The sequence below is a fragment of the Rhipicephalus microplus genome, chromosome 4, assembly GCF_043290135.1.
Source record: "Rhipicephalus microplus isolate Deutch F79 chromosome 4, USDA_Rmic, whole genome shotgun sequence".
NCBI lineage: Eukaryota > Metazoa > Arthropoda > Arachnida > Ixodida > Ixodidae > Rhipicephalus > Rhipicephalus microplus.
The window spans coordinates 141,714,943-141,741,701 of record NC_134703.1 but is presented as its reverse complement, the minus strand read 5'-3'; the positions used below and the strand labels follow the sequence as shown (position 1 = coordinate 141,741,701).

The 26,759-nt window shown below is 46.8% G+C and overlaps 1 protein-coding gene and 1 pseudogene across 1 annotated transcript in view; one reads left to right on the top strand and one right to left on the bottom strand.

Moving 5' to 3' along the window:
- Positions 1-26,207, top strand: part of LOC142814420 (uncharacterized) — a 66,246-nt gene extending 40,039 nt beyond the window's left edge. The window contains exons 7-14 of the mRNA XM_075893179.1: positions 337-434; positions 3,809-3,942; positions 5,205-5,290; positions 5,794-5,869; positions 16,095-16,223; positions 16,885-16,964; positions 20,429-20,523; positions 26,105-26,207. Coding sequence (XP_075749294.1) covers positions 337-434; positions 3,809-3,942; positions 5,205-5,290; positions 5,794-5,869; positions 16,095-16,223; positions 16,885-16,964; positions 20,429-20,523; positions 26,105-26,207 — 801 coding nt within the window. The remainder of the gene's footprint in view (positions 1-336; positions 435-3,808; positions 3,943-5,204; positions 5,291-5,793; positions 5,870-16,094; positions 16,224-16,884; positions 16,965-20,428; positions 20,524-26,104) is intronic.
- Positions 13,056-15,384, bottom strand: LOC142814010 (uncharacterized; annotated as a pseudogene).
- Positions 26,208-26,759: the final 552 nt, after the last annotated feature.

Genomic DNA, 26,759 nt, shown 5'->3' with positions numbered 1-26,759 from the left:
TTCGCATTACAACTGTTGCTATATGCCGCCAGTTCATCACCTAATTGCCGGGAGAGTGTGAGGAACAGAGGCCATACCTGGCACCATTCTAGGGCGCGGACCGACAAGTGCGAGTATGATAAATGATTGGCTTTTGCCTTAAACTTTTCTTCTTGCGCAAGTCTGGGGAGCACATTTGTTTGAACCCATCGAAATAGTCGAACATGCACGCTTACTCTGTGCCACTCGATTTCAACCAATGTGCTGAAAGCTTTCTGTGCGCCACAGTATATAAAGTTCTTGTTATTATTTCGTCATCACCGCGTTCCAAGTCGAGTATTTGTCTCATTGCTGCAGAAAAAAAGAGCCGTTGAACGTGAGCGCAAGGTATGGGAGGCACTGTCCGAATGTCAGTTTGTCGTCGGGCTCAAGTCATTCTTCACCTCGTCTAAATGGTAAGACTACAAAGCCAAAACGCGGAGCAAGATCTTCATAACAATTTTTAATAATGTTTTTTACAAGCGTTTATTAAAAGTATACAGAAAGGAAATATTGCCACGCGCTTTATCTGCCAGCGTGAAAGAGGCAGACGAAAACACACTAGTTTTCGTACTCGTGCCTTTTTTTTTTTTTTGCTGTTCTGTGTCGACCTATCTCGGGACAAATTTGAGCTTGTGTAGCTGCTTTATAAACATCGCTTTCAATTAGAACGTGAGATTTCATTGGTGGAGGTTCTGGGTAGTATACGCAACAGACTCCTCCCAGTATCATAGGAACGCCAGCCAGAAACCGGAGCTTACGCCAGTACACCATGCTAGCCGGAGAATTCAGGGTCGGGCCCCCGAGTTTGCACCTTGCTCTACAACTAGAACATCGACAGGTGTTGAGGGTGCTACTGCTTCCATATCTCTCTGCAGCTGCAGCCACTGCAGCTTCGCCCACTTATTATACGCTGCAAGAACCGCAGGTGCGAAGTACCTTCCACGGTGGCCTTTTTGAATATGTGGAAAACTAGCTGGTGGAGTTCGAGCACGTTTCAACGGTTGGGACGAAATGGCGAAGCTCAGGAACGTGTACTTCAGCATTTCGGACGGTGCTCGTGCATGGTTTCAGAACCTCAAGGGCCTCCCATTAAGGTCATGGCACGAGTTCTGTCACAGACTTCTGGACACGTACTTGAGCCCTGATCGTCGCAAGTGGGCGGATTGGGCCCTACACTCTCGCGTTCAGATGCCCAATGAAGGTGTTGCCATGTACGTTGAGGATATAGGGTCCGTCTTTTCAATCGAGCCGATCCAAACAATCTGGAAGTCAATAAGCTGCGTCACTTGATGCGCGGCGTGAAGGAGCAGCTCTTTGGTGGTCCCATTCGTAGTCCACCCAATACGGTTGCGCAGTTTTCTCACTGAAGCCATCGCCATGGAGAAGGCGCTGCAGCAGCGGAACCAGTATGAACGGCAAGTGAATGCTACCTACACCATCGGGCTAGGATCATTTTCGATAGATGTAGAAGTTCTTCGTGAGCTTATACGTTCGGTTGTTCACGACGAGCAGCAACGACTGCACCAGGCGCAGCAGCAGCCGACTACTAGCTGCATAGCCAGCTTCATACGAGACGAAGTCCAGCAGGCGCTCGGTGCACCTCGTCGCGAGACACCTGTTAAGCTTAGCGCGTCACCTCAGCCGTTCACACCTTCCAGTAATTCCCAAAGCGTGGCGTGTGCCGACGCCCTGAGACGCACCGTGTCGTCGGCGGTGACACCTCCAGTGAAGGCGGCTACTCACCTGCGCCAGCGCCGATACCCACAGCCACCCCGTATGCCACGCTCCAGTCTGCAGGCGGTGCCTAATATTTTGAAGACACTCGACCCGTCGCGCGTAAATCCGACATCTGGCGCATGCCCGACGGGCGACCGCTTTGCTACACTGTGGTGAGGTGGGTCACGCGTACCGAGAGTGTCAGTACCGCCGACTTGGGCTTCTGGGTTTTCCTGCGAATTCTCCCCATCCCTGGTTCAGGAGGCGACCACCCGAGATCCGAAGATTTTCTCGCTCGGCAGCGCATACCAGGCAGGCGTCAGTTGCGTTCACCATCACCACGACCACCATCCTATTCGGGCAACAGGAATCGGACGTTGCAAGGACAATCTCTGAGCCCTCGCCTGAAAAACTGACTTCAGTGACCTCTCCAGACGAGGCTGCTGATTCTCGACGTGTTGAAGACCTCGACCACCACTCGACGTGACTTCGGACCGACGGCGATTTGACGACGCTTGTATCTCAGCCTGGTGACTTTTCTATGACATTCCTGTGCTCATCAACGCTCGAAATGTAGCAGCTTTAGTAGATACTGGCGCCGATTACTGTAATATTGGCGGGAAATCGGGAAGTCGACCGAAAAACGTTATCATGCCTTGGAAAGAATCACACGTTTACACAGCGGAAGTAGGCTTCATCAAGCCACTGGTGTGTGCCCTGCGAGGTTGCAAAAACGAGGTTCCACGTTTTTTTTGTCATCTTCTTCGTGCTACGTGAATGTACCCACGAATTGATTATCGGAATGGACTTCCTTCGGGTATACGGTGCCATATTATACTCGAGAAGACGCTGCTTTTCGGTTTGTACAACCCGCGATACGTTAAAGGATACCCGCCGCGGTACAGCCGTTTTTCGCGTTTCCGACGACAGCGTCACAATACCACCTCGTGCGAGTATCATGATCCAGGCGACTTCTGAGGGCACAGGCGACGATGAAACACTGGCCGAGTGCGACGTCTCCTTGTTACTACCACTTAGAATACCTGTGGCACTAGGCATCGTTGAGATTAAGAATGGTCAAAGTGAGGTCATGATCACAAATTTCACAAACGAACATCGTCGCCTTTTCCGTGGCACTGCCATCGCCTACTCTGAAGTCTTGGAGGACGTCATCGAGTGTTTTGCGTTGTCAATAGAAAGCTGCAATGGAAAAGCCGCAACTGATGTTGACATCAACAATGCATTCTCGGAAGAAAACCAGAAGGCCTTGCCACAGCTGTTTGAATTCCAGACGTGCTCTGCTCGATCGTCTAAGTCAGTCAGAAGCCAATCACGCAGCGCAGAATAATCACTTACAATGATGCGCACTACCAACAGCTATACCGTTTCTCGCAGAAAGAACGCCTAGTAATCAATGATCAAGTGAAAAAAATGACTGACGATGGTTTTATTTAGCCTTCTAACAGCTCATGGCCCTCACCGGTCATCCTGGTGAAGAACAAAGATGGTACGCTTCGTTTCTGAGTTGATTACAGAAAGCTCAGAAATGTAGCAAAAAGGGCATTTATCCACTGCCGCGTATTGATGACTCTCTTGACCGGCTGCGGCGAGCAAACTATTTTTCTTTCCTTGATTTGAAAAGTCGCTACTGGCAGATCGAGGTTGATGAGCACGACCGCGAAAAAAAAAACAACCTTTGTCACGCTGAATGGTCTGTATGAATTTCGAGTGCTCCCGTTTGCTCTCTGCTATGCACCAGTTACCTTCCTGCGCAAGATGGACACGCTGTTAGCCGCCTTAAAGTGACAAATCTGTCTGGTCTACTTAGACGATTTGGTCATGTTTTGAGCCACCTTCTCCGAACATCTGAATTGGCTAAGACAAGCCGGCTGAGACAATATCTGAAAAGTCGTTATAAGCGACTATTTGTAAACTTGCATCATTGACAAAACTACTTGATTACTTACTTTGTTATAAACAATTATTCGTTATATCCTAATTCGTTATATTGAGGTTTGAATGTAGTATATCTCTTTTCGGAAACGCCATGCTATGTTCTCGTGTTTCGCAGCTACGTCTTCGTGGCCGAGTACTATGAAGGATGCACGCTCCAGTCGCTCCTCGAAGAAGGCGCCCTGAGAGATGACGTCATCGTGAATATTGTCGCCAACGTCACGTACGCGCTCAAGTACATCCACGACAGAGGTGGGCGGTGCTCTCCAGCCCAACTGTGATTTCATGTTCAGTTCTAAAGTGTAGTTCCCATGTGTGGTAAGCGCGATATGACATTTTTGCGACAAGTGTCATTCTCGATTTTCATGGAAGCGGACGGTTCTGTATACTGCTTGATATGTAAATGGTAACAGAAGTGAGTGTAATTGGTATCAAAAACCATTATCAAGTGCAATGGCGATTCATCAGTGAGATTAGAAATAAGCGAACATGGAGCAAATGACTGAGAAATGACCTTAGACACAGAGGCACAAGGGAACTAGAAAAGAAATTAGCATGAACATATACTATGATTAAGGTGAACTAAAGGAAACAGTGTTCTGTTGAACCGCAGTTTTCCCTGAGCCACAAAATTTTACGCGGGCGTTTTTAGATTAATCAACGTTGGGTTGCTTTGTCCTGTTACAGCTTAGCTATTCCGAATGCACCAAATGTCGGGGGTTATTTCTGTTAGTTTTCCTTAAAAGAGCAGTCGCACAATTTCGAGGCGCCCCAAAAGGTATTTTCTTCATCTTCATACTGGGCTCTATCAACGCTTTCCAAACACCAGAACCACACAACACCTACACAATATTTTCCTTTGACTTTATTGTTATTTTCATTGAGCATATGCAAGCCAGATCCACTGCAATGGACATTATAACTAACTTGTCAATGCATAATAGAAGAGGGGAGTGCTCGTAACAGCCGCAGCATGAATGTTCAGCAAATGTAGGCCAGTCAGGGTCAAGGCGCTTGTTTTGCGGCAATAAGTAGCTGGCGATGTGACGTCAAGTAAGAGTTGCGCGACTCATTTGATAGTTTGTGCAAGGACATAGTGCCCGATTCACAGTCAAAAGACACTGGTTTCAATTGCAGCTGTGGGTGCCGTTTTTTTTTATTTTTACACCACTTGTTATACCTGTATTAGTTGTTATTTGTTTCCTACATGTAGCTTAAAATGCTCCGCATTGTTACGAGAAAAAAACGTCAATTATGAAATCTTAGTTTGAGTCTCATTTTCCCAAATTATCGAGGGTCATACTTCACGTTTCTATTGAATAACGCGTGATGACGCTGTAAATAATCGGGAAACTCCTTTTTCCACAAGCCGTTAGACGGATGGCAATGTACTCATACGTCAATTAAATCAAGCCACTTACACAGCTGTTCTGACACTTGTATTTGAAGGAGGACCATATCAGATATATCATTTTATGTCATCATTAGCGCCTTATGAATGGTATGTCGTGCAGACGTGATGTACCGCAACATCTCGCCGACAACGATCCTCATCGACATGAGTGGCACCGCACGACTCTTCGACTTCTCCTTCTGCTCGGTGAGGGGCGACTGATGCGTCCACAACAGTGTACTTCGTCACTATGAAACCCACACAAAGTGTACACAAACTTGGCGGTTTAGCAGGGTTAAAATTTTCACGCGAGCTTTTGAATGCAAGCTGGCTTCACAGCATTGTTTTTCGGTAATGCAAAGAAGCCAACACTATAGTAAGACCAGTTTGCACACTAGTCATCGGAAAACGTACGCTATGGTAAAAGAGCAATTATTGGCAAACGGCGTACGCAATTATGCATGTGACCTATGCACTTCCAAGGGCCACGTTTCTGCACACACGACGGCAGTGGGTTCTTCGCGTACAACGCCACCGTCACTGAAATTTGCAACTCGTTACAAGACACAGGACAGATTGCATAGATTTTGACAGGACGCAGGAGTTGAACTAACTGATTAGTTGAAGCCAAAAATTTGTCCTTCATGTGTTGCGATTTTCCTGTTGCTCGCTTATGCTGTTAATCATCCATGAAAACTTCATTTCCGCAGCATGGCAAGACGTCGAGCAGTCGGACCGGCTCGATACCTTACATGGCTCCGGAAGTGCTGAGAATGGAAGTATACGGTAACCATAGTGTTTTCTTTCTGTGCAATATTTCTCAAACTGGTACTGTAGATACGCGCGCCTGCCTAGCAGTCTCAATGCGTGTGGAAGCGTATGATGCATATTGAGTGTAAGATATGTATGGCAAAATTAGCCGTCCTAAACACGATGGAAGTGCGACACGGTGCAGAAAGCATCGGTGATGATTGTCTGAGTTGCCAAACACTCATGCCACTCTGTTCACCTCATTTACTGCAATGGCGTACTCTGAAAGAGTGCAATCGTTGCATCGAGCATAATGCAGTAAATTTGTTGGGGTAGCTTGAAGCCCTCAGATTACATGCTGGTTTTTGCGATTTCATGAAAGAACAAGAAAACTTTGCAAATGTTTTGTTGGGGAAATGAGAAATGTTAGAAATGTTAAGGGTTTTGGGAGTCAACAGGGGGTAGAAAATGGGGCACTGAACGTTTATTGGGTTATCATTGAAAATTTTAACTACTCATACATTATTTAAATATGAGCTGTAATATTACTGCAAGAAACACTGACACATAGTGCCGCAGCGACTTCGAACTGGTACGACCTTTGACTGCTGCTACGTTGTTTCATTTTGCCATAATTGTGAGGTTGCGCTTACGCGTCTTTCATGCCAAGGTTACGGGTTCCGCGTCTTTCATGCCAAGGTTACATCCATCCTTGGATGGATGGATGGATGGATGGGTGGGTGGGTGGGTGGGTGGGTGGGTGGGTGGGTGGATGGGTGGGTGGGTGGGTGGGTGGATGGATGGTTGGATGGATGGATGGATGGATGGATGGATGGATGGATGGATGGATGGATGGATGGATGGATGGATGGATGGATAGATGGATGGATGGATGGGTGGGTGGGTGGATGGATGGATGGATGGATGGATGGATGGTTCTGTACCCTTTAGATAGGGCGGTGGCTAGCGCCATCAAGCCGTAATACTTAATGAACCAAAACCTAGATTTATTTTTTTTTCTTTAAAAAGTGAGTTTCAGGATTCGTACTTTGCAGTGAAGGGTTTAATTTTCACTCGTGCCTTGACTTTAGCCACAAATCAGAGAACCTCCTTCTAGTTAAGTCTACCCGCTTAAAGTCTATTTTGCCCTCCCGGTCCCTAAACCCCAGTGCTTTGAAAAACTCTGCGCCATCATCCTGAACTATAGGGTGAAGCCCTTTACAGAACATTATCAAGTATTCGTCAGTTTCTTCTTCCTCTCCACACGCACTGCATATTGTGTCTACCCCTTCGTATTTGGCCCGATATGTCTTGGTTCGCAGTACTCCCGTTCTGGCCTCAAAAAGTAGAGAACTACCCCGAGTATTATCATATATCCTTTCCTTGGCAGTTTCCTGCTTAAAAGTTCGATAGATCTCTAGTGCGGACTTCTTAATCATGCCCATTCTGCACATGTCAGTCTCCATTTCCTTCCCTTTCTTCTTACCCGATAGTTCTTTTTTGTTTGGCCACCTGCTGTTTTCTAAGTATTTACCAGTCAATTTCCTGGTTCGCTTCCTCCATTTTGTATCGACATTCTTCACGTACAAGTAGTTGAAAACCTTCCTAGCCCAACGCTCCTCCCCCATTTCTCTCAATCGCTTCTCAAATTTTATCTTGCTGCTAGCTTCCCTGCCCTCAAATGATGTCCATCCCATATCACCTTGTACTCCCTGATTTGGTGTATTCCCGTGAGCTCCTAAAGCAAGCCTACCTATTCCACGTTGCTTAATTTCTAATCTTGCTTGAAATTCTGATCTCATGCACAAGACCGCAATGCCGAACGTCAGCCCAGGAACCATGACCCCTTTCCATATTCCTTTCACAACATCATACCCATTGTAAATCTACAGTGCCCTATTTTTCATCACTGCTGCATTCCTGTTACCTTTAGTTGTCACGTATATTTCGTGTTCCCTCAGGTACTCGGTCCCATTACTTATCCATACGCCCAGATATTTGTATTTATCAGTTATCTCTAGCGTGACCTCCTGTATTCTAAGCTCACTACCGTCTTTGTCATTGAAAATCATGACTGCTGATTTTTGCTTACTGAATCTAAAATCTAATTTATCTCCCTTATTACCGCAGATGTCCATCAATCTCTGCAAATCTTCTTTGTTGTTGGCCATTAGCACTATATCATCTATCTGCGCACATTAATGCTGGTAGTGCCTGATCAATGAGTTTTTCTTGTTTGACTAAAGAGAGTTTGAAGCCCAGTCCACTTCCCTCAAATTTGGCCTCTAATCCTTGTAGGTACATCATGAATAATAAGGGTGACAGGGGACCCTTCTGCAGGCTTGGATACCTGTTTTTCCACTTTATAACTACCTTGATACCTTTATAGATATCCTTTAAAAGATTAGTGACGTCATGTTCCACGCCTAGTGTGTCCAGTATTCCCCACAATTCCTCTTGAACCCCGCTATCGTACGCTCCCTTGATATCCAAAAATGCTAGCCACGGGGGCCTGTGTTCCTTTTCTGCTATTTCGATGCACTGCGTCACTGAGAACAGATTGTCTTCCAACCTCCTGTCTTTCCGAAACCCATTCTGCAGTTCCCCCAGCACCCCCTCATCCTCTATCCACGCCTGCAGTCTTTCCTTTATAATCTGCATCGCCAGCCTGTAGACCACTGATGTCACTGTTATAGGACAGTAGTTGTTTATGTCAGCTTTGTCCCCCTTTCCTTTATAGATCATGCTCATCCTGCTAAGTTTCCATCCATCGGGAACTTCACTATCGATTATTATTTTGCTCACTGCCTCTCTCAAAGCCTGCTTAGACTTTGGACCTAATGTCTTTATCAACATAATTGGAATGCCATCTGGGCCTGTTGATGTACTACTAGGAACCCTTTTCTGAGCCCTTTCCCACTCTCGTTGTGAAAATGGAGCCATCGCACCACTTTATTCGTCCTTGTCTATTGTGGTGCATAAAGTACTTATTTGTTGAAATTTTTCTGTCACCCTTGTTTTTATACATTCAATAGCTTCGTCCCCTTCTAGCCTAGCACCTTGGGCTGTATTTATAAAACACTGCTCCAGGCTCGTCTCATTCCTTAAGGAGCTTAGATGGTTCCAAAATTTCGCAGCTGCCTTTCTATCTTTTTAATGTACTTCTGCCGGCCACTGAGCTTTCTTTCTTTTAATCTTTTCATTGATCAGAAGGGATGCATCCCTTCTACAGCTTAGAAAGGTTTCCCATTTTCTTTCAACATCATCTGTCGGTTCACCCCGCTGCTTAGCATGTCTGTGTTCCCTAGAGGCTTCCTGACGTTTTGCTATGGCTCTCTTAGCTTCCTCATCCTACCAACTTTTGGGTTTGTGTCCTCTTTTCTGGGGTGACTTGTCACGCGTCTTAGCAAGCTCTAGCTCAAATAGTCTAAGTAGATTCGTGTATTTCCACACTGTCTTATCATCCTCCGTGATTACTTTCTCAATTTGTTCAGTGGCTACTTCAATTTGCCTTTCTGGATAATTTTTTTTTCTGTAGTTGCTCGTCTTGTCTCTTTCCCACTTTCACTGCTCTTCCAAAACTTAGCTTGATACGTTTGTGATCACCACCCAGACTTCTGGAGCCACCTTCATCTATGTGCATTCCCCTGAGCTTACCATACATCCTATGTGACATCAGTGCATAATCTATCGTCGACTGCAGCCTTCCTACCTCCCACGTTATTTGCCCTTCACACTTCTCGGTACTGTTGCAAATGATCAAATCAAGCCTTTCACACATATCCATGATCGTTTTGCCTGTTGGGTCAGTATACCCATCTATATCTTCTATGTGCGCATTCATGTCTCCTAGTAAAATTATCTCGCACTGTCTTCCTAACTTCTGAATGTCCTTTGATATACACTCTACCATTGCCTGGTTTTCCTCTCTGGCCTTTGCTCCCGTCCACAAGTACACGAAACCAAGAAGTGTCATTTGACCTGCCACTTTCCTTTTTAGCCATAAATGTTCCTTGCACTCCTGCTTGACCCTTTGTCAGTCTGTACTTTTATGAATGAATGTCTCAATACCAGCGCCTTTCTGCTGCCTTCTGTTCTATTACAATATTCCCACGCATAGTCCGGATTGTTCGGAGGTTGTTCCATGTCCCTGAGATGTGTTTCTACAAAACCGTATACCATCGGCCTCTCTTTCCTTAGCTGTTGTTCTATCTCTTCCCACTTCAGCCTGTTCCTACCACCCTGCAGGTTAATATACCCTATGTCTGAATTGGGTAGGCGCTCGTGGTTACGTCTATTTATGCCCCGGACTCTACCTATCTTAGATATTGGTGCCACTTTGGAATCGTATCTGTCCATACCACCTGTTGAAGAGTCTCCCTGGCTGTTTTCCTCGTTACTAGCTATCCTGCACCCCGAAGGGCTCGCTTGCTCCCAAAAAAAGCTACTGCGCGTCCTGCAAGTCGCCAACCCACCTCATGACCGAGCCGCCCATCGAAGTGAATTCTGTCTTGTTGAAAACCAGCCCACCTATGCACCTCTCTGTTTATTTCCACCACCTCAAAGCCTTTCTCTCGATTCATCCGCCATATCTCTCGGTTTGCGTTGACAACCGCTCTTTGCAGGTTGCTATCACGCACCGGTACCTCCGTTATCGTGCATATCACTACCTGTACCTTAGGAGAAGTGGCGCGCATGTCATCGACGTCTTTCGCCAGTGTGGTTGCTAGTCCTGCTGTATCTTCATTTAAAACATCGTTTAAACCGCCTGAAATTATCACGAGGTTTCGTCTATCAGCTGTAGTTTTGAGTTCTGTGCTCGCTCGCCTCATGACTGCTTCAAGCTTGCGTCCTGGGAACGCCCCTACTGCAACCCTCTTGTCACCTTTTACCCTCTCTTTGATTGCTTCTGTGCATCGATTTAAATTGGAGTCCCCGGCGATTATTACATGCTGTGACTTTTCAGCTGGAGTGTCCTGCACCTGGGGGCTACTTGCACCTGCGACGCCGGCTGCTTTGTCCCCTCCCAGCCCCACCACTACCTCGCTGAAGCTGGGCCTTGCGACGATTGAACCGGCTGAACCTGTTTTTTCCAAACTTGCTTGCTCTTCCTCCTCCACCGTTCTGGTTGCCGGTTCCCTACTGTTCTCTTCGTAGGCCGCTTCTTTGTTCAGCTTCGCTAGTGCTTCCTCGGCGGACTTCAGTCTTTCTCCCATTGCCCTCGTTTTCTCTTGCTGTGTCGCCAACGCAGTCTCCAGCTCGGCGATTCGCATCAGCAGTTCACTCTGGGCAGCCATCATTTCCTCCATTTTTTCCTCAACCTCACATTGCCTACACTTCGCGTCAGCCTCTTCTTCATCCGCTTCTACGCTTGGGTTCACTTTCAAACCCACTTTTCATCCTGAACACTTTACAGTCTTTTTAACCATGTCTTTTTGACACCAATTGTCCCTATACTCGATAATTACTAAACTCTAGCCCTGCACTACGAAAAAAAAGAAAGTCTAAGCTCTACTACAAAAATTTACGTGTTCAACGTACGCGCACGTCCCCCACGGGGTGGCAAAAGAAAAAAACAACAAAAAATTCAAACACACACCCACACTAACTAAGAAATACCTGGTGACTGGCCCCTGAAAAAGCCGTACCATAAAATAAGTGCTACGAAGATTTCAAACGCTGCCTTATAATTAAAAAGACAAGCTCAAAACATGCAAAAACACTTATCTGTTCAGTCGATCCGGAGCGCTCAAAAAACACGTCCATCCACCGTGACAGCCCGAACCGAACGATCCACTCTCGACAGTCAGCGAATGAAAAATGAAATGGGGGGATGTACGTCACACATTTTCTCTTCTCTCTGCCACGCTGCCACTCGCTTCCGTGTACATGCAGTGCTCCCGCGCTGCACTTAGAGCACAGCGCACAGCTTGAACAAAAACCTCCCAGCTGGATGAGCACTTCGAAAAGCGAACGTAGTCGAATCAGAAACCTTTGTCAATTACGTTCACATTGTGCAGCAGACGACAACAACGCCCGACTTAACGCGAAATGCATTTCCGAAGTCCACAACATTACGGTGTTTGAAAGTTCGAGGTAAGCTTCTGTCTGTAATACGTTAAATGTACCTAATGGTCCATATGTCATGTGGTTGTAACGGGGATAATGGTCGATTTGTCACGGGGTCGTGACGGGGATGAAAGGTGCAGATTGTAGGTCTGTTTCCTTGAGCTTGCCGCCAGAGACGCAGTGCGGCGTTGTTCTCGCTCCGCAAACTTGAGATATGGGTGTACTTTGGGTCCCAATAATGCTGCGCTCACTCCGTTGCACTCTTCTTGATGCGTTGGATGCTCACTTTGCGGCACACACATGGTAATGCACACAAATGGGAGGGGGAAGGGTAGCGTAAGCAGTATACAACATATACAACTACACACACAAATGAAACATAGACGGATGCATACAAATGGAAAAAACACATGGGAACACAACTGAACATTACCACTGTTTCGCATTCGCACATGGTTCCTTATAATGGGTGATGGTGTAATTTTTAGCTGTGTTTGGTTTTCAAATATGAAAGCATGAAAAAGTATACGCGCTAGCATATGTCGTACAAAACTGTGACAAAAGCTTTACAGCCATCTCACGTAAAATACACGCACACACACACACACACTCACACACACACCAGGGTGCATAGCGACCACGAAGGAAAAAATTCGAGGGTTTTTAAGGACTTTCAAGGCCCCAACTAAGGATTTTCAAGGACTTGAGAAATAACATTTTTCTAAGGCTGTAGAAAAACAACAATTTTTTACAGCATGGAAGCACATATTTTACTGTAAGGAAGAAAATGCAAGCACAATTTTCATATATGCTGGTTTTATTGCACTGTTTTCTGCTGATTTCAACATCCATTTTGCTGATTCACCTCACAATCGTACTGCACACACATACACACAAAAGGGGACTAGGTCTCATTGTACTGTTTTCGGCTGATTCACCTCACAATTTAGACGCATTGCACACACGCACAAAAGGGGACTAGGTTTCATACCACTGTTTCCTGCGGATGTCAACATCTCTTTTGCTGATTCGCCTCAGTATCTAGGACGTATTGCACACATACACACAAAAGGGGCCTATTTTCAAACAGTGGACTTGAGATATTAAGTACCCGAAGCTTCCCTTCAGGTTCTAAGTTCCAGAAGTTTCCCCTTCAGGCTCTCATCCATGTCTGCAAGTTACAGGGACTTCTCTTGTTTGCAGTTTTTCTTAAACTGTTGGACTTCACAATCAAAGTGATGTCACTTGTGGCTTCCGCCCGCAGAACGTACTTGTCGGCAGAGGCTGTTAAGTCAGCGATTGTTGCTTCCAGCCTCCTCTTCTTTGTCTTGATGCTCTCTATCTCTTCTTCAATGTGGCTTCTCTTTGATGCCTTTGTCTGCTCCATCACTTGTTTTTTCGTATCCTCCAAGTAGGCCCGATAACGGTTGTGTGCGGCTGCGACAGACTTCCGCAACTCCTTCGTTATGGCAACGTTCAGGATGCCACCAGCCTTGCTTACAACATCACAAACGATTCGCTGTGACACATACGAGATGTCCTTAAGGTTTTCGACAGAGACCTGGCGGTTGATGCTGAAGCCTCTTTCAACAGTTGCCTGCCCGTGGCTCAAGATGAGAAGAAGCCGGATAACCTTCCACAAGTGCATGTAGGATGAGTCACCCTTCAACAACTCAAGGTAGAACTCGTCCAGGCCAAGAGTGTGGATGTCCTTAAGGTGTTCGACAGAGACCTGGCGGTTGACACTGAAGCCTCTTTCAACAGTTGCCTGCCCGTGGCTCAAGATGAGAAGAAGCCGGATAACCTTCCACAAGTGCATGTAGGATGAGTCACCCTTCAACAACTCAAGGTAGAACTCGTCCAGGCCAAGAGTGTGTTTGTGAAACTACCGCAGGTTGTGTTTTTTTCTTGCAGAAGTTCTGTGTATTCCCCAAGGACAGAATCGCGCTCATGCTCACCCAATCGACCAACTGCAATAAGTGCGTCTAGGACCTTTCTGAAGCCTGCAAGGCAGTCATCTGGCTTTGAGGCCATTTGATGGGAATCAAGAGATGACAGGTTCCTAAGCAGATGGTATGTCAGTGGGCTTTTTCCAGAATCTTCTTGGTTGTGCTTACAAGGAACTGTTTGCATTCCATCCTAAAGGCAAATACATCTTTGGCGCTCACCTTCGCGGCTTTGAGTACTTGTTCAGCAGCGTGCCCAATATCAACTTTCTCTGATGATACATGGTTATTTGGGTCTGCGACGTCCATCTTCAGCATGCCGACAACTCCTGTGGAAGCGGACAGCACCGGGCACTTCACGAATCTCGCAAGAAGCTTCCTCACGAGGCACTCGAGATCTCTTTTCAAAAAGAACACCAGTGGTATGTCCAGCTGATATTCCGTGAGGAACGGTTTTAGAATCATCGCGATGCCCAGAGCAAACTTCAGTTTGGCCAACAGCAGTGGGTCCTGGCAAAAGTCGCTGAGCTGGATGAACGACGCACACATTGGCAAGTTCACCTTTTTCTGTTTTGCACATGCGACGTACTTTTGCACGTCACCCCAGAGGGTTATGGCACGTTCAATGACGGGAACTTTTTCTACCCAGCGATGAGAAGCGAAGTTGAGAGGAAATGTTACTTGGTTGGCCTGTCACAGTAGAGAAGCCTTCCCTTCGCGCTGGCGCATCATGAAAAATGGCACTGAGGCTTGCAAGGAGATTCTCTAGGCCCCACTTGCTGGCAACAATGCCTGCCCTGTACGCGTTATGTATGGTATGAAGTCCGCAAGTGCCCAGTCCAAACACTGAACTTGATGGTTCTGCGGCAGGTATTTCTGCATTCCTATAAAACACTTAAGGTTTACATTGGGGCCATCCATTGACAGTTGAACAGCTCTCGCCAGCGGCAAATCTTCCAGGGCACCCAGAAGCTTCTCTTGAAGGTCTTCGGCAGTTGAATGTCGCATGAACACCGACGTATAAAACCTCGTGGTCACCCGCTCGGGCATTGTGCTCCAGTAGCGCACATGAATGTCGATTTGTTTCCTCTGCAGGTAGTCGTTCAAAGACTCGTCGAACAGAATGGTGTAACCGTCCGACTGCTCCAATTCGCGTTGCAGGCACGAGAGAAAAAACGGTCTCAGACCATGGCACACCCCGTATGCAGATTTCCTCTCACTGCAGGAAAATGCCTTAGCGATTTCACTGTCCGGGAACATTTTCTTGAAAAGGTCCCCCGTATGTGCGGACGATTTGTAGGAGTAGTGCGCCATGACCATTTTCAGGGTCCACAGTATCTCCGCGTCGACCACACTCTCATGAGCTTTGCACAGGCTGCTCACATCCGTCGACGTTGAACTTGAAGGACTTGGCTCGACGCGTTGCTTCTCAACAGCTGTGAAGTGGCTCCGCACAGTACTATGAGCTGTGGTTGCTGTCATGTTCTCCACATGCTTTGCGATTTTCATGTGACTTTTGAGGGCAGACTCCCCCATTGACGACACGTCGAATGTTTTTGCACATACCTTGCACTTAGCTCGATGCGAGTTCGATGTGTCCGGAGAAATCCACTCTTCATAAGCAGCACCAGTTAACCACGCGTGCTGGAAGTTGCATTTTCCCGGCATATTGCAGCTGCAGAAGACGACTCGGACTATCTACAGACCATGTACCCACAACACCGGTAGGGTAGGCTTAGCTTTGGTCGTCGCTACCGCTAGAGAGTACTAGTACACTCTACTGCCGCTGCAACCACGCGAGACTCTCGTACTGCGCAGTAATTACAGGAGTGGATTGGATTGGATGCCTTGCTGGCATTAGTACATAGTTGCCAGGCGTTTAAGCGGAATCCGCTAAAACTGGCTAAACCGAAGCTTATTGACGAGATTCAAGGAAATTTAAGGACCTGAAAAAATTCAAGGGTTTTCAAGGCCTTGAAAATGCTATTATAAACTCCAGGGTTTTCAAGGGTTTCAAGGACCGCTACGAACCCTGCACACAGGTCCGCTCCGTCACACAGTGCGCAGTAATATGGTGAAGCATACTGAAGTCAGAAGGGGCCACTGTCATAAAATATTTTTGAAGACGGATTAGGTGAACCCCCAAAATTGGCTTTCAATAACCATTGGTTTGACAAAAAAAGTCGTCACGGCAGCCTCGGAGTAACGTGTACACGTAAGCTGTGCCATGTACGCTTACCACGCAGATCGCACGTCCGACTACTGGTCGCTGGGCATTCTGACGTACGTATTGTACGTTCGCCACACGCCCATGTCCATCTACTCAGCAAAGACCAACCTGGACCACTGGGCTGACCGGGACTACATGTACCAGTGTGAGTGTGGGAAGTGCGTTATTTATGGCGGTTACTCTAAAGCGAACTAATTTGTTTCGTCCGATGATGAGATAATAGGTAAAGAAAAGCACCCTAATACCTCTCGCTATTTAGAACGCAGTCATATTTATTTATTTTTTAGTTACTTATCATTTATCGAATGATTTATTTGTTTATTTATTTATTTAATAATCAGGGCCCTAGGGCGTTACAAAAAAGAGTTTAATACGGGAAAACAGTTGGCTATTCAAACTACACTGCAAGTACGCGCAGTCGTCCAGCAAAACAACGCCCTTAAAGCTAAAGTCATAATACGTCTTTAAGTAATGTTTCGAAGAAGAGACTGTAAGTGCACATATGAATGAAACAAGCTAATGTGACGCTCATTCTTGCGCATATAACGTACTTTAGCTCATTTGTGCAGAAACACTGGGCAGTATGCAATTTGTGGCAATTATAAAGCATGCAACCCCTGGACCACATATCACGTTTTATTACTTAGGAATGGAACAAGCCCTGAGATTTCAGTGCTGTTTCAACAATCCACGTCGACTAAGTGTCCCTTTGAGCGTGATGCCGACTTCTCTAGTGCCACGTAACCAAAAAAAAAAGTCTCTGAAAAGCTGCATTCATATTATATCTGTGTACATTTTTTTTTCAGACGCCGAGGTCGTCCCCATTATCCTGCCCAAGCACATGCCTCCGCAAGCAAAAAGCCTCATCAGTGGCCTTCTAGTTGAGGTAATTAAATGCAACTGAAAACAAAAGGCTCACAAGGGGTGGTCTTCTAATTAGCACCTATAGATATATATTTCAATGTTTAGTTGAATGAACGTAGGTTGAGCGAACTAAGCTGGTCAGACTGCGGAGTTAACAGACTGTGTTGGCAACTTCGTTTTGATTCAGTGACAGGTTTTCTTTGTTGTAAACGTAATGGTACGATGGAACAAGGGTAGGCAATCGAGCTGCTTTCGTAGGTCACCATATTTGCTCGCGAGTCACACTAGCTCACGTACACTTTTAAAACTTGTTTGATGAGTTGGCGCAAGTCTTATTGAAGGATACGTGCGCAGAAATCGGACGAACACTGGAAAAACGAAGGATACAATTAGCGTGAACTATCCACAGCTTTATTCGTTCTTGAAGCAGGCTAATATCAGCTTCTTGAAACGTCACAGGGAAATGGGTTAAGGAGAGAAAGCGAACAAATTTATACGCACCTCACGTCAAGCAAACCTGCGCAGTAAATTGCCCTCTGTCTTAACCCTTCGCTTTGATGATAAAAGCATCTAAGAGTTCTCGCCTAGACTTGAGTGCTGCTCTTTCCTAAAATCTTATTTTTTTTTAGCAAAGGCTCGCTGTCTAAGCATGTACTGCAATGGGCGGAAAAGGGCGCTTCTTCTCTATTTACAACTGATAAGGCATACTCCTTGACTCGTTTCCAATAACGCAGCGTCCCGTTTGTCCCACGTATGACTTTCCCCATTGAAGCGGTATTTTATATACCCTTTTCGGGGCACACTTTACCAAGCTTCCCGCATAATTCGTTCGGCAACCATTGCATAACTTTACAATAACTTTACACACAGCACTGGACGAGTTCGTTTGCGTTTATCTTGGTCAAACTGTCTGTCAGGATGGCACACAAAGCAATAAGTGCGTTAAACAAGCGCAGGGTTTCCACTCTTCGGCGCCGTCTATGTCTTACTGTACTGTTTATTTGCCACCATGCCACGCAGCTTGACCAAGATCAGCGTTCAAATAAGCATCCGGCTTCGACTAAGAAATGCATCTTATAGTGCACTCCATGCTATAAAAGAAAGTACGACAGAAAGATATCTCAACGCGCTCGATAATTGCGGCGCTTCATGCCGATCGACCGACTATTTCGGCCAAAGCAGCGATCCCCAAATGAACTCTTAACCTACTGCTAGAGTCATCACCATCCCCTGATATCTTTAAAATTGTGATTTCTTATCTAAGGTAACATATTATACAATGAAAACTGTCTTCTGTGTAGACGGATCTGCTAGCTAAACTGACAGTATACCCCCAAGCAGCATGAAAACATTGAAAAGCATTATGGTGCGATAACAATTTTTCTTACTGTTCATGGCTTTCGTAGCTGGTCATTGTCGCAGTCACGGTGAGCAGAAACAAAAAAAACAACTTCTAAAGCCCTGACATTGCACGGAGAGGTGCTTTTTTCAACGGAACGGTACAAAAGTGCATCCGTGCCGCTGCTAACCCGCGTGGTGTGTCAAACCGGATGCCGTCGTATCTCACAGTTCCCTGCGTTTGCCTATTTTACCAGTCACCTTTTGGTAGGACAAGAAATCCTCGCAGGTAGACCTGTTTTGCTTAAAAACAAACGCGTTTAACCTGAATTTATACTTCATGCACTTGAGGCAGCTTTAGGTTGCGCTAGAGACCAATTTTCGCGTATCATTTTCTCACGCGTTCAAATAGGTGCCCGGTGGTGCTGCCGGTGGGGAGCTTGCCTGCAAATTATAGTGATTAGACTATATTCTAGGCACTGTACGGCGGAGAAACGCGACTACGGCATCTGCCACCGCTCATGAAAACAACAAAAAAATGTGTGTGCGTGCCTAAAACGACCACTGAGGTATTTGTTTTATCAATAGCCAAGCTTGATGAAGTCTGCAAAAACCACCCGTGGTTTCAGCTTTCGACTTTCACAAACACCGATCACTGTTGTGGGCGTTACTCCCACCGATTAAAGGAGACATAACGCGGACAAAAAAATTATGTTTTAAACACTTCTATGGAATATATGCACTTTCCTGAGAAACCGCTGCAAGGTTAGACACTTCCCACGGTACACTTTTTATTGCGACACAAAACTGGCGAGCAATGAAGGACGGTAGACAGTCCACTTAATAGATTATCAGCCGCTGCTGCGATTACCTCACTTGGGAACCCAGCTGCTAGAAACCTGCTAACTTGATTATCGAAATTTTCATGCATTGTATGTGGACATCATCTAACTCCCCTAAACCCCTTTCCCAGTGCCCTTTGAAGAAGCTTATATAAGACAGCTTCAAGAACGTATAAACTACTTGATAGTTCGCTCTCTTACTGTCTCATTGGATTTTCTTGTGTTCCTCTGATTTCAGGGCACATATCCTACAATAAGCCTTCAAATAATTCACTGGTTGGCCTAAGATGTTATCAAATGCTGAGAATCACCCCTTATTCTTCGTTTGCCCTTTCTACATGTTCATGGTGCATTATAGCACTAACATAGCTAAGGAGTCACTTAATGGGCAAGCGTCATAATAGAGCGTTATAGTGAGAGACCAATGGAAAGAATGAACGTTAATGGAAGTGAGAGCGGGTGTTGGTGAGTGTACGTGCTCATCAGTAAAAATGAGCGCAAGCAAAAAGGAGTGAAACTAACGTAAGCCAAGTGTGGGGTGGAGATATATAATGCTCGCGAGTGGTGGACTACCGTTGCCGACGAGTATCATCGGGGCTATGTAGCTAGCGAAAATATCCAGTGGGTGCCGTTTGCTTACGCTGCCCCTACCTGTATCCATGGGCGTTCGCATGCCCCCCCCCCCCCCCACCTGTCACATAAGAGGTGAGGAGGGGGGGGGTAAAGTTTGCTCCATACTTTGATTTAGTATGACCTTTAGCATTTCTTGCGGTGCATTCGTGCATTTTTTTTTTTTGCGATAAACCTTCACCCCCTGCACACACCTGTATCTCCACCCCGCCACGCGCGCAAGCGCTCACGTTTTCATTGGGGGATTTCGACGCCAGCTGCTCTGACTCGACTCATTTTCTAATCAGCCCATGTTGCTTTCTAAAGAAGTCACAGAGGAGGGAACCTAGCCGCTTTAGAGAATATTCACACCGCAAGAATGACCGAAGAGCGATGAAGTATTACGCTACTTATCCTTTTATGAAGTTAACTTCTTCTTCATGTCACTTTCGGTCAGCTACATTGCACAATATTAAAAGCATGCGAAAGAGTAGCGACGAGATTGGCCGAATTAGCTTCGCATGCTTATGTATAGTACAACGTTTGGATTTCCTTTCGCACAGAAATTCTGGTAATAAAAGGACTGTACAATGTACTCAGTGCGGTAATGAAGTCTATGTGTGTACCATATGGAGAGTAACTTTTTCGCTACTAGCTAAACATTGCCAATTTTGACGTACTACAATTTTTCCTTTAGAGACCACGGCTTCGCCTGGGATGCCGTTCGACGGGTTTCTACGAAATTATGAAGCACCCGTTTTTCCACCACGTCGACTGGGACAGCTTCACCAGGCGAGTGTACTTTTATTCGTTGTTGTGCGGTGCACGTGCTGTTGGTATATCCATAAATTTATCACGACACACCAGGGTAGAGAGTATGGTTAGTTTGCATATAAACAAGCATCTGTTACGGTGCAATCAGATTTTGTAAGCCATGGGGGACCAGCGCTAGATAGGTGGCGTGCCGAAAAAGAGCACCTGGCGGAGAGTTACGACATACCTCAGCTGCTCGTGTCCAGACGACCGGCCGCAGTGTACCTCTCAGAGAGCACGCGCGTGCGCCACTGCCGTGCTTAATTTTGGAAAGAACAGCTCGAAAGGCCATCGCGCAGTCTTCACTACTAAATAAATATAGCAGACACGTGTCATTCGGTTCAGAAACGAGCCTGATAGCACTTGACAAGAGAGCGAGAGCAGAATTTTTCTCGTTTTTTTTTTCCTTGGATGCAACGCCGCCTCCTTTTTCTGCGTCCTCCCTTTACTCTATACTATACGTTTCCCCTCTATGTGTGCCCCGCCGTGGTGGTCTAGTGGCTAAGGTACTCGGCTGCTGACCCGCAGGTCGCGGGTTCGATTCCCGGCTGCGGCGGCTGCATTTCCGATGGAGGCGGAAATGTTGTAGGCCCGTGTGCTCAGATTTGGGCGCACGTTAAAGAACCCCAGGTGGTCAAAATTTCCGGAGCCCTCCACTACGGCGTCTCTCATAATCATATGATGGTTTTGGGACGTTAAACCCCACAAATCAATCAATTCCCCTCTATGTGTTGTTGCACTTGAATACGCAGCAGTACAGCCAGCGCTATTTGGTTTTGTACGGCAATGCGTGCCCGCACCGCCTCTATCAGCCGCCACTCTCGTCTGAGGGAGCAGCTGAGAAGTGCGCGCTTTGACCGCTAGGGTGGTCGTGGAAACTCCAGCGCTGGTTCCTTATAGGCTTCCAAGCAGGGAGGAAGGAAACAACTTAGGAGATGCGCTGACATCACTCGTTGTGAAGCCGTGGTGAAGCCGGAAGTTGGCCATAGTGAACGGGCAAATTCTCCTCTCTTGTTTACATCCGAATGTAAAGCAGAAGGCACGACTCTCTCTCCGGCTCGGAAAGCACGTAGGCTGCGCAGCGTGCGTGTCGTGACGATTCGAAACCAATGGAACGAGGCTCAATACTCTGGTCCAGTGCGACATCTTCAGCAAAATCATTTCGTCTGAGTACAGCTCACCGACAACGAAGCAAGTACAAGAGAACGCGCGCTAGATGCACTGACAACGGCGAGTGTTTTCACGTCATCAATTCCCGCACTGTACGGACAACACTATCGGTCGGGCGCCTTCCTCTACGGTTGCATTCCGCCATGCGGCCGAGGCAGCGCCCGGCCACTCTGCCCGTGTTCCGCGTGAAACTCACCGGCGTCAGCATTCTGCCACCATGGTGACTTTGAGCACGGTGCAAATGACACTTGAATGCAGTTGCTCTAACGCTGAGCTTACAATGCTGGGTGCGAGTATAACAAGCGGAACAGAAAAGTTGTTTTAATACGCAAATGTAAGTTGTAACTGCACACATACTGAACACAAAACTACGTATGTGCACATGGTCCTCATTGCGTCTTGCTGGGCACAAAAGTTTCGTCCGTTGTCACAAGCAGGAGCACTGCACAACCGTCATTGACCTAGGAGGCGTTCGTTGTCGTTCCGCTTCATCATGGGGTCCAACGCAATATCGCTGAATATTTCAAATGCTTCATCCGCATCATCCGCCGCACGACACACGGATATTTGCACCCGTTCTACACACTGTTGAGGCCCCGTGGCGGACAAAATATTTTAACGCGACAGCATTAAAGAGCACGTGTTGCAGAAAACCCGCCGCCGGCGTCGGCCCCGTTGGTTGTGAGTGAAAAATCGTCTGTGCGTCGGTGACCGAAAAATCAAGTTATCGAGATAGCCGCAGAAGGTCGCTACTTGTCCACGCGTGCGCACGCGATCACACTAAAAAGCTGTGCATTCGAAGAAAAAAAAAGTGCTCAAGGTCATGAGGCACGGTAGGTCGTTTGCCCTGCCATCCCTTCCTGCTTAGCTACCAGCGCCTTCCTCGGGACGAGAGAAGAGATAATGCAATTGCAGCATGCGACAAACCTTTGTAACTCCACTCGCACTGGACGGATTCTTAAAAATTTTGCGGCGTTGAATTCGTGAGGCAATAGCCCTTCTAGTGAATTCATTCCATGGTTACTTGAAAAAGTGTTCCAGAGCCCCTTTAACGCATTTTGTTCGACAGGTGTCACCACGAAAACCAGCCTTTCGGCGATAATAGCACGCGCTAGCCTGTGTGCGTAGTGTTGTGTGCGTCCGTGTGTATGTACCAAAACAGATGAATAAGTATGTACTTAGCGGTTGAAGGGTGCACTAGGGGCCGGATTTCACTATCGTGTTCAACTCTTAAAGGTGAAGATTAAGGGTCCCCCAATTTTATAAACGTTGCTATAGGAGTACATTAACTACCAGGAGAACACTGCGTAACCAATAACGCGACACAGAGCACGGTTATTGTCCGCCACGGCTCAGCACGAGACCTGCGGAGGCACACATGCCGCCGCCAGCCGCGGCGGCTCACTGCTAGACCAGCTACACTGCTCAACACGTATCCATAGCAACGCCGCCATAGTACCCAGGGAATGTGGCCGCCATGATGTCACTTCCTTCACACTTTTCACGTAGCGTGCCGGCAGGGGCGGCGCCAGAGGGGGGCAAGGGTGGGCTGGAGCCCCCCCAAAATTCTCGCCTGCCCCCCCTATGCCCACCCAAGTGCCCGGAAGCATATATTGAAAACCTAGTAGGAGCAGAGCTAGCTTGCCCCCCCCCCCCCCGTCCCCGGAGGAACTCACTTTTCGTGGTTGCCCCCCCCCCCCCCCAGTAAAAACATCCTGGCGCCGCCCCTGCGTGCCGGCTGGGCAAGTCTTCTTCTATATTTCCTTCCTCCGTGCTTCCAAATAACAACCACCGCATTGGTCTATCTAGTACTGGACTGCTGACTTGACGGTCGCGGGAATCAAATACCTATCGCGGCGGTTGCATTTCGGTGGAAGGGACATTTTTGGGGCGTGTACTGTGATTATTGAGGCTAGCCCGTCGCCATTGCGCGGGCTTTTTCGCTTACTTCTGCAGTCTACATGTCTTAACATGACTCTCTCGTTCTCCGCGGTCCGTTGGTGCTGGAAGAGTGGTAGTGACGTTGACCTCTCTCACCTGGCACTGGTTTGTATCGGATGTCGAATGTGGCACCGCACGAGCCCCGCGAGACGTTTTGCGCTCGCGCATCCGGCGGGAGTGAAATATCCTCTCCACAGACAGCGAAGTATGAGCATGCCTTTTCTTTCCTGACCGTCAGCTTCTTCGTTCTCGGAGCTCACCCGGACGAGTTCGCCAACGGTGCCTTGCACCGGTGGCGAACGCTTACCTTTAGTTGCCCCATCGGAGCACTGGACCGAAGAGCGATGCGGTGTGTTCGCGCGTGTTCGTAAACGCCAATGAGTACCTCTCGAAGCCAACGAGAGCGTACTTTACCCTCGCTCAAGCGATCGGGCCCTGTGGTCACTGATCGTGAGAGCACGCAGCATAGTCGCGAGGGACCGTTTGTCCTCGGCGACGTGTCGCCGTGAGCCTTTTTGCCCACAAAGACGTGCTCGCGGCACCTGTGTGTTGTACTTTCGCCCGTGACGTGTATAAACTTCTTTCCCTCTACCACCGCCTTTTCCGGCTGGCACTGTACTGCGTTTTTGTCGTTGCCCGCAGGCAATAAAGTGTTGCGATTTGCTTGAGAGTGGTGCTGTGTACTTGCCGCGCTGCACTCGGCGCTTTGGCTGTCCAAAAGTGCGTGTGCAGCGGTGTTAGTCACGCGAGGCGACAGTGAACGCGGCTCCGTGGCTCGCCAAGACTGAACCCATGCTAGCTAAAGGCCGTACTCCTGCGGGATACGTCTACACTACAGTTTTTAGATTCATTTAGGCGCGGAAGCTCAGGCGCCAAAATTACAGGAACCCTTCGCTAAAAAGTTGGTTCTAATAGAAACACGACATAAAAAGAAGAAACAGAGGAAGAAAGGATGAGAAATTTCGCAAAGCTTAGTAAAAAAAATGTAAGCGAGGACTACATGTGCCCATCAGCTTCGCTGTCTCTTTGGCACTGCGCCTCCAGTGGAATCTAAACTAACTTTTTTCTTTCCCTTATGCTTGGGGCTTCCTGTAATTCTCGTGGCAGGATTATACAGCAAAAGTGGATTATGGGGCGCCTTGATAGGACATACCAGAAAACAACCAAGACAAAATATGGAGCACTACAAGATATGACACAAATGCAGGTGCTCTGTCTTTAGCAGTGCTTGTTTCTTTGTTATCACTATACAGGTCATTGCGCGGACGTTTAAGATTCATCTATAATGCCTATCACAATCTTGATTCACCTTCGTCACTTATGGCTATCAACAACATTCCGCTCTTGAAACAGCGTAGAACTATCGCCAGACTCAAGTTTCTTTTCCTGCTTCGTAATCATCAGTTTAATATTGATCCCAGTAAATACATCTCTCCCTCTTCTTCCAGTAAAACCAGGCATGCTCCCAATCATGATCTGACACCTTACTTTGCACGTACTAACCTTTTCAAACATTCCTTTTTTCCGAGAACCATTAGCGAATAGAATGCACTGCTTTCAAACGTTTTTCCTGAACGTGGCATTCCAGACTTTGAAAACTACATGCATCTTTTTGTGTAATCAACACTGTTGATATTTCAATGCTAGATTACCTCATCTTATTATTTCAACTGTGTAGCTTTACTTTTTTGTGCTTCAAACTGTTTCTAGAAGTTTGTTCGCTTTTTTTCTAGATATGTATAACTAAGCATCCTATTTAGTATGACTTGTTTTTCAGTAGCTTTGTGTATTCTAACTTGCTGTATAACTTGTTGGCTTTTTTCGCTATGCTCCCTTTTTGTGCCCCTCCTGCTTGGTCTACGGACTGCAGTATGTAATAAATAAAAATAAATAAAAACGTAACGCAGAGAGTGTAATGTATTATAACCTTTCGGGCATGGGATTTATTTTTCATTTGCAGAATGAAAAATGTCACGACGCGAAATGCTCCGAAGGGTTACCAGTCTTACTGACAGCGGGCCGCCTCAAGCAAGCATATACACATATGCCTCTGAGACATCGCCATCATCATTGTCATCACATTCTCCCTTCAGCACAGTTTACTACTCCGTGCATCTGATAATCTGCCTTCACAAGAGTTCTATATTCCGGAATATGTCGCAGCCAGTCCAGTGTGCTGTCGACCTCCTGCAAAGTGAAGAATGACCACGTTTCGTGGGACGCATTCATATTCATTTTTTGGACTCACTTTTTCAAGTTTTCCAAATTTCTTTGTTCAATCAGCTTCTCCGCTTCATTTCCTACATTTTATTACACTATATTACTCTATTAATAAATTCTTTCCGTTTCATTTCAATTCTTTTATATAGACAAAATTTAACCTTAAAGAATTTTTCCATAAGAACTATCCGGTTCTTGGTTAATCCCTCAGCTTGGATGTGTGCTTCAGATTCAAGGTTCTACCCTACTCTAGTCTGCTCATTAAGCAAAGCAGAGTGTGCAACCTGCGCGTAGTAGTTCCAGTTCGGCAGTACGCACAGCCGCAGAGCTAAAGATGTTCTACAAGCTGGAGTACATACCGTGGTACGAAGGAGTAACTTCCAGTTTCATCAATGGTTCCTCGAAATGACCCAGCATAATAGAACTTGTTTCGACCAAGCTCAACCAAAATTTGACGTTCACGTTGAACTGCAACTAAAAGCATTCACGTGCGAAGCAGTAGACAACCATTAGAGACCCACGCTTCTGCTTTCGTGGTGATATGCATTTGTGGTATGCTGCCGGAGGGTCGGTTCTTCAGTTGCGAAGTGCTGTCTTCCGTCGTGGCTTCAGCCACTACCAAGCAGACGCCTTATTTCCTATGGCCGTCGGTGCCATTAGCGAACAACGGAACTATACGCAGCTTCCGGTGTACGATGTATTGTGGCCCACTGGGAGGACGTTTCCGAGGACGAAGCCCAACGATCCCCGAGGCAGTAAAGTTTATTTTACTTTGACGACTTTGCTGAATGCAAGCGATGGTTTACAGGCCCACGAGCTCACACGGAAGTTCACTTGTCGTATATTGAAAGATATGAAATGTACCACATAGCGAAAGTGCCAGA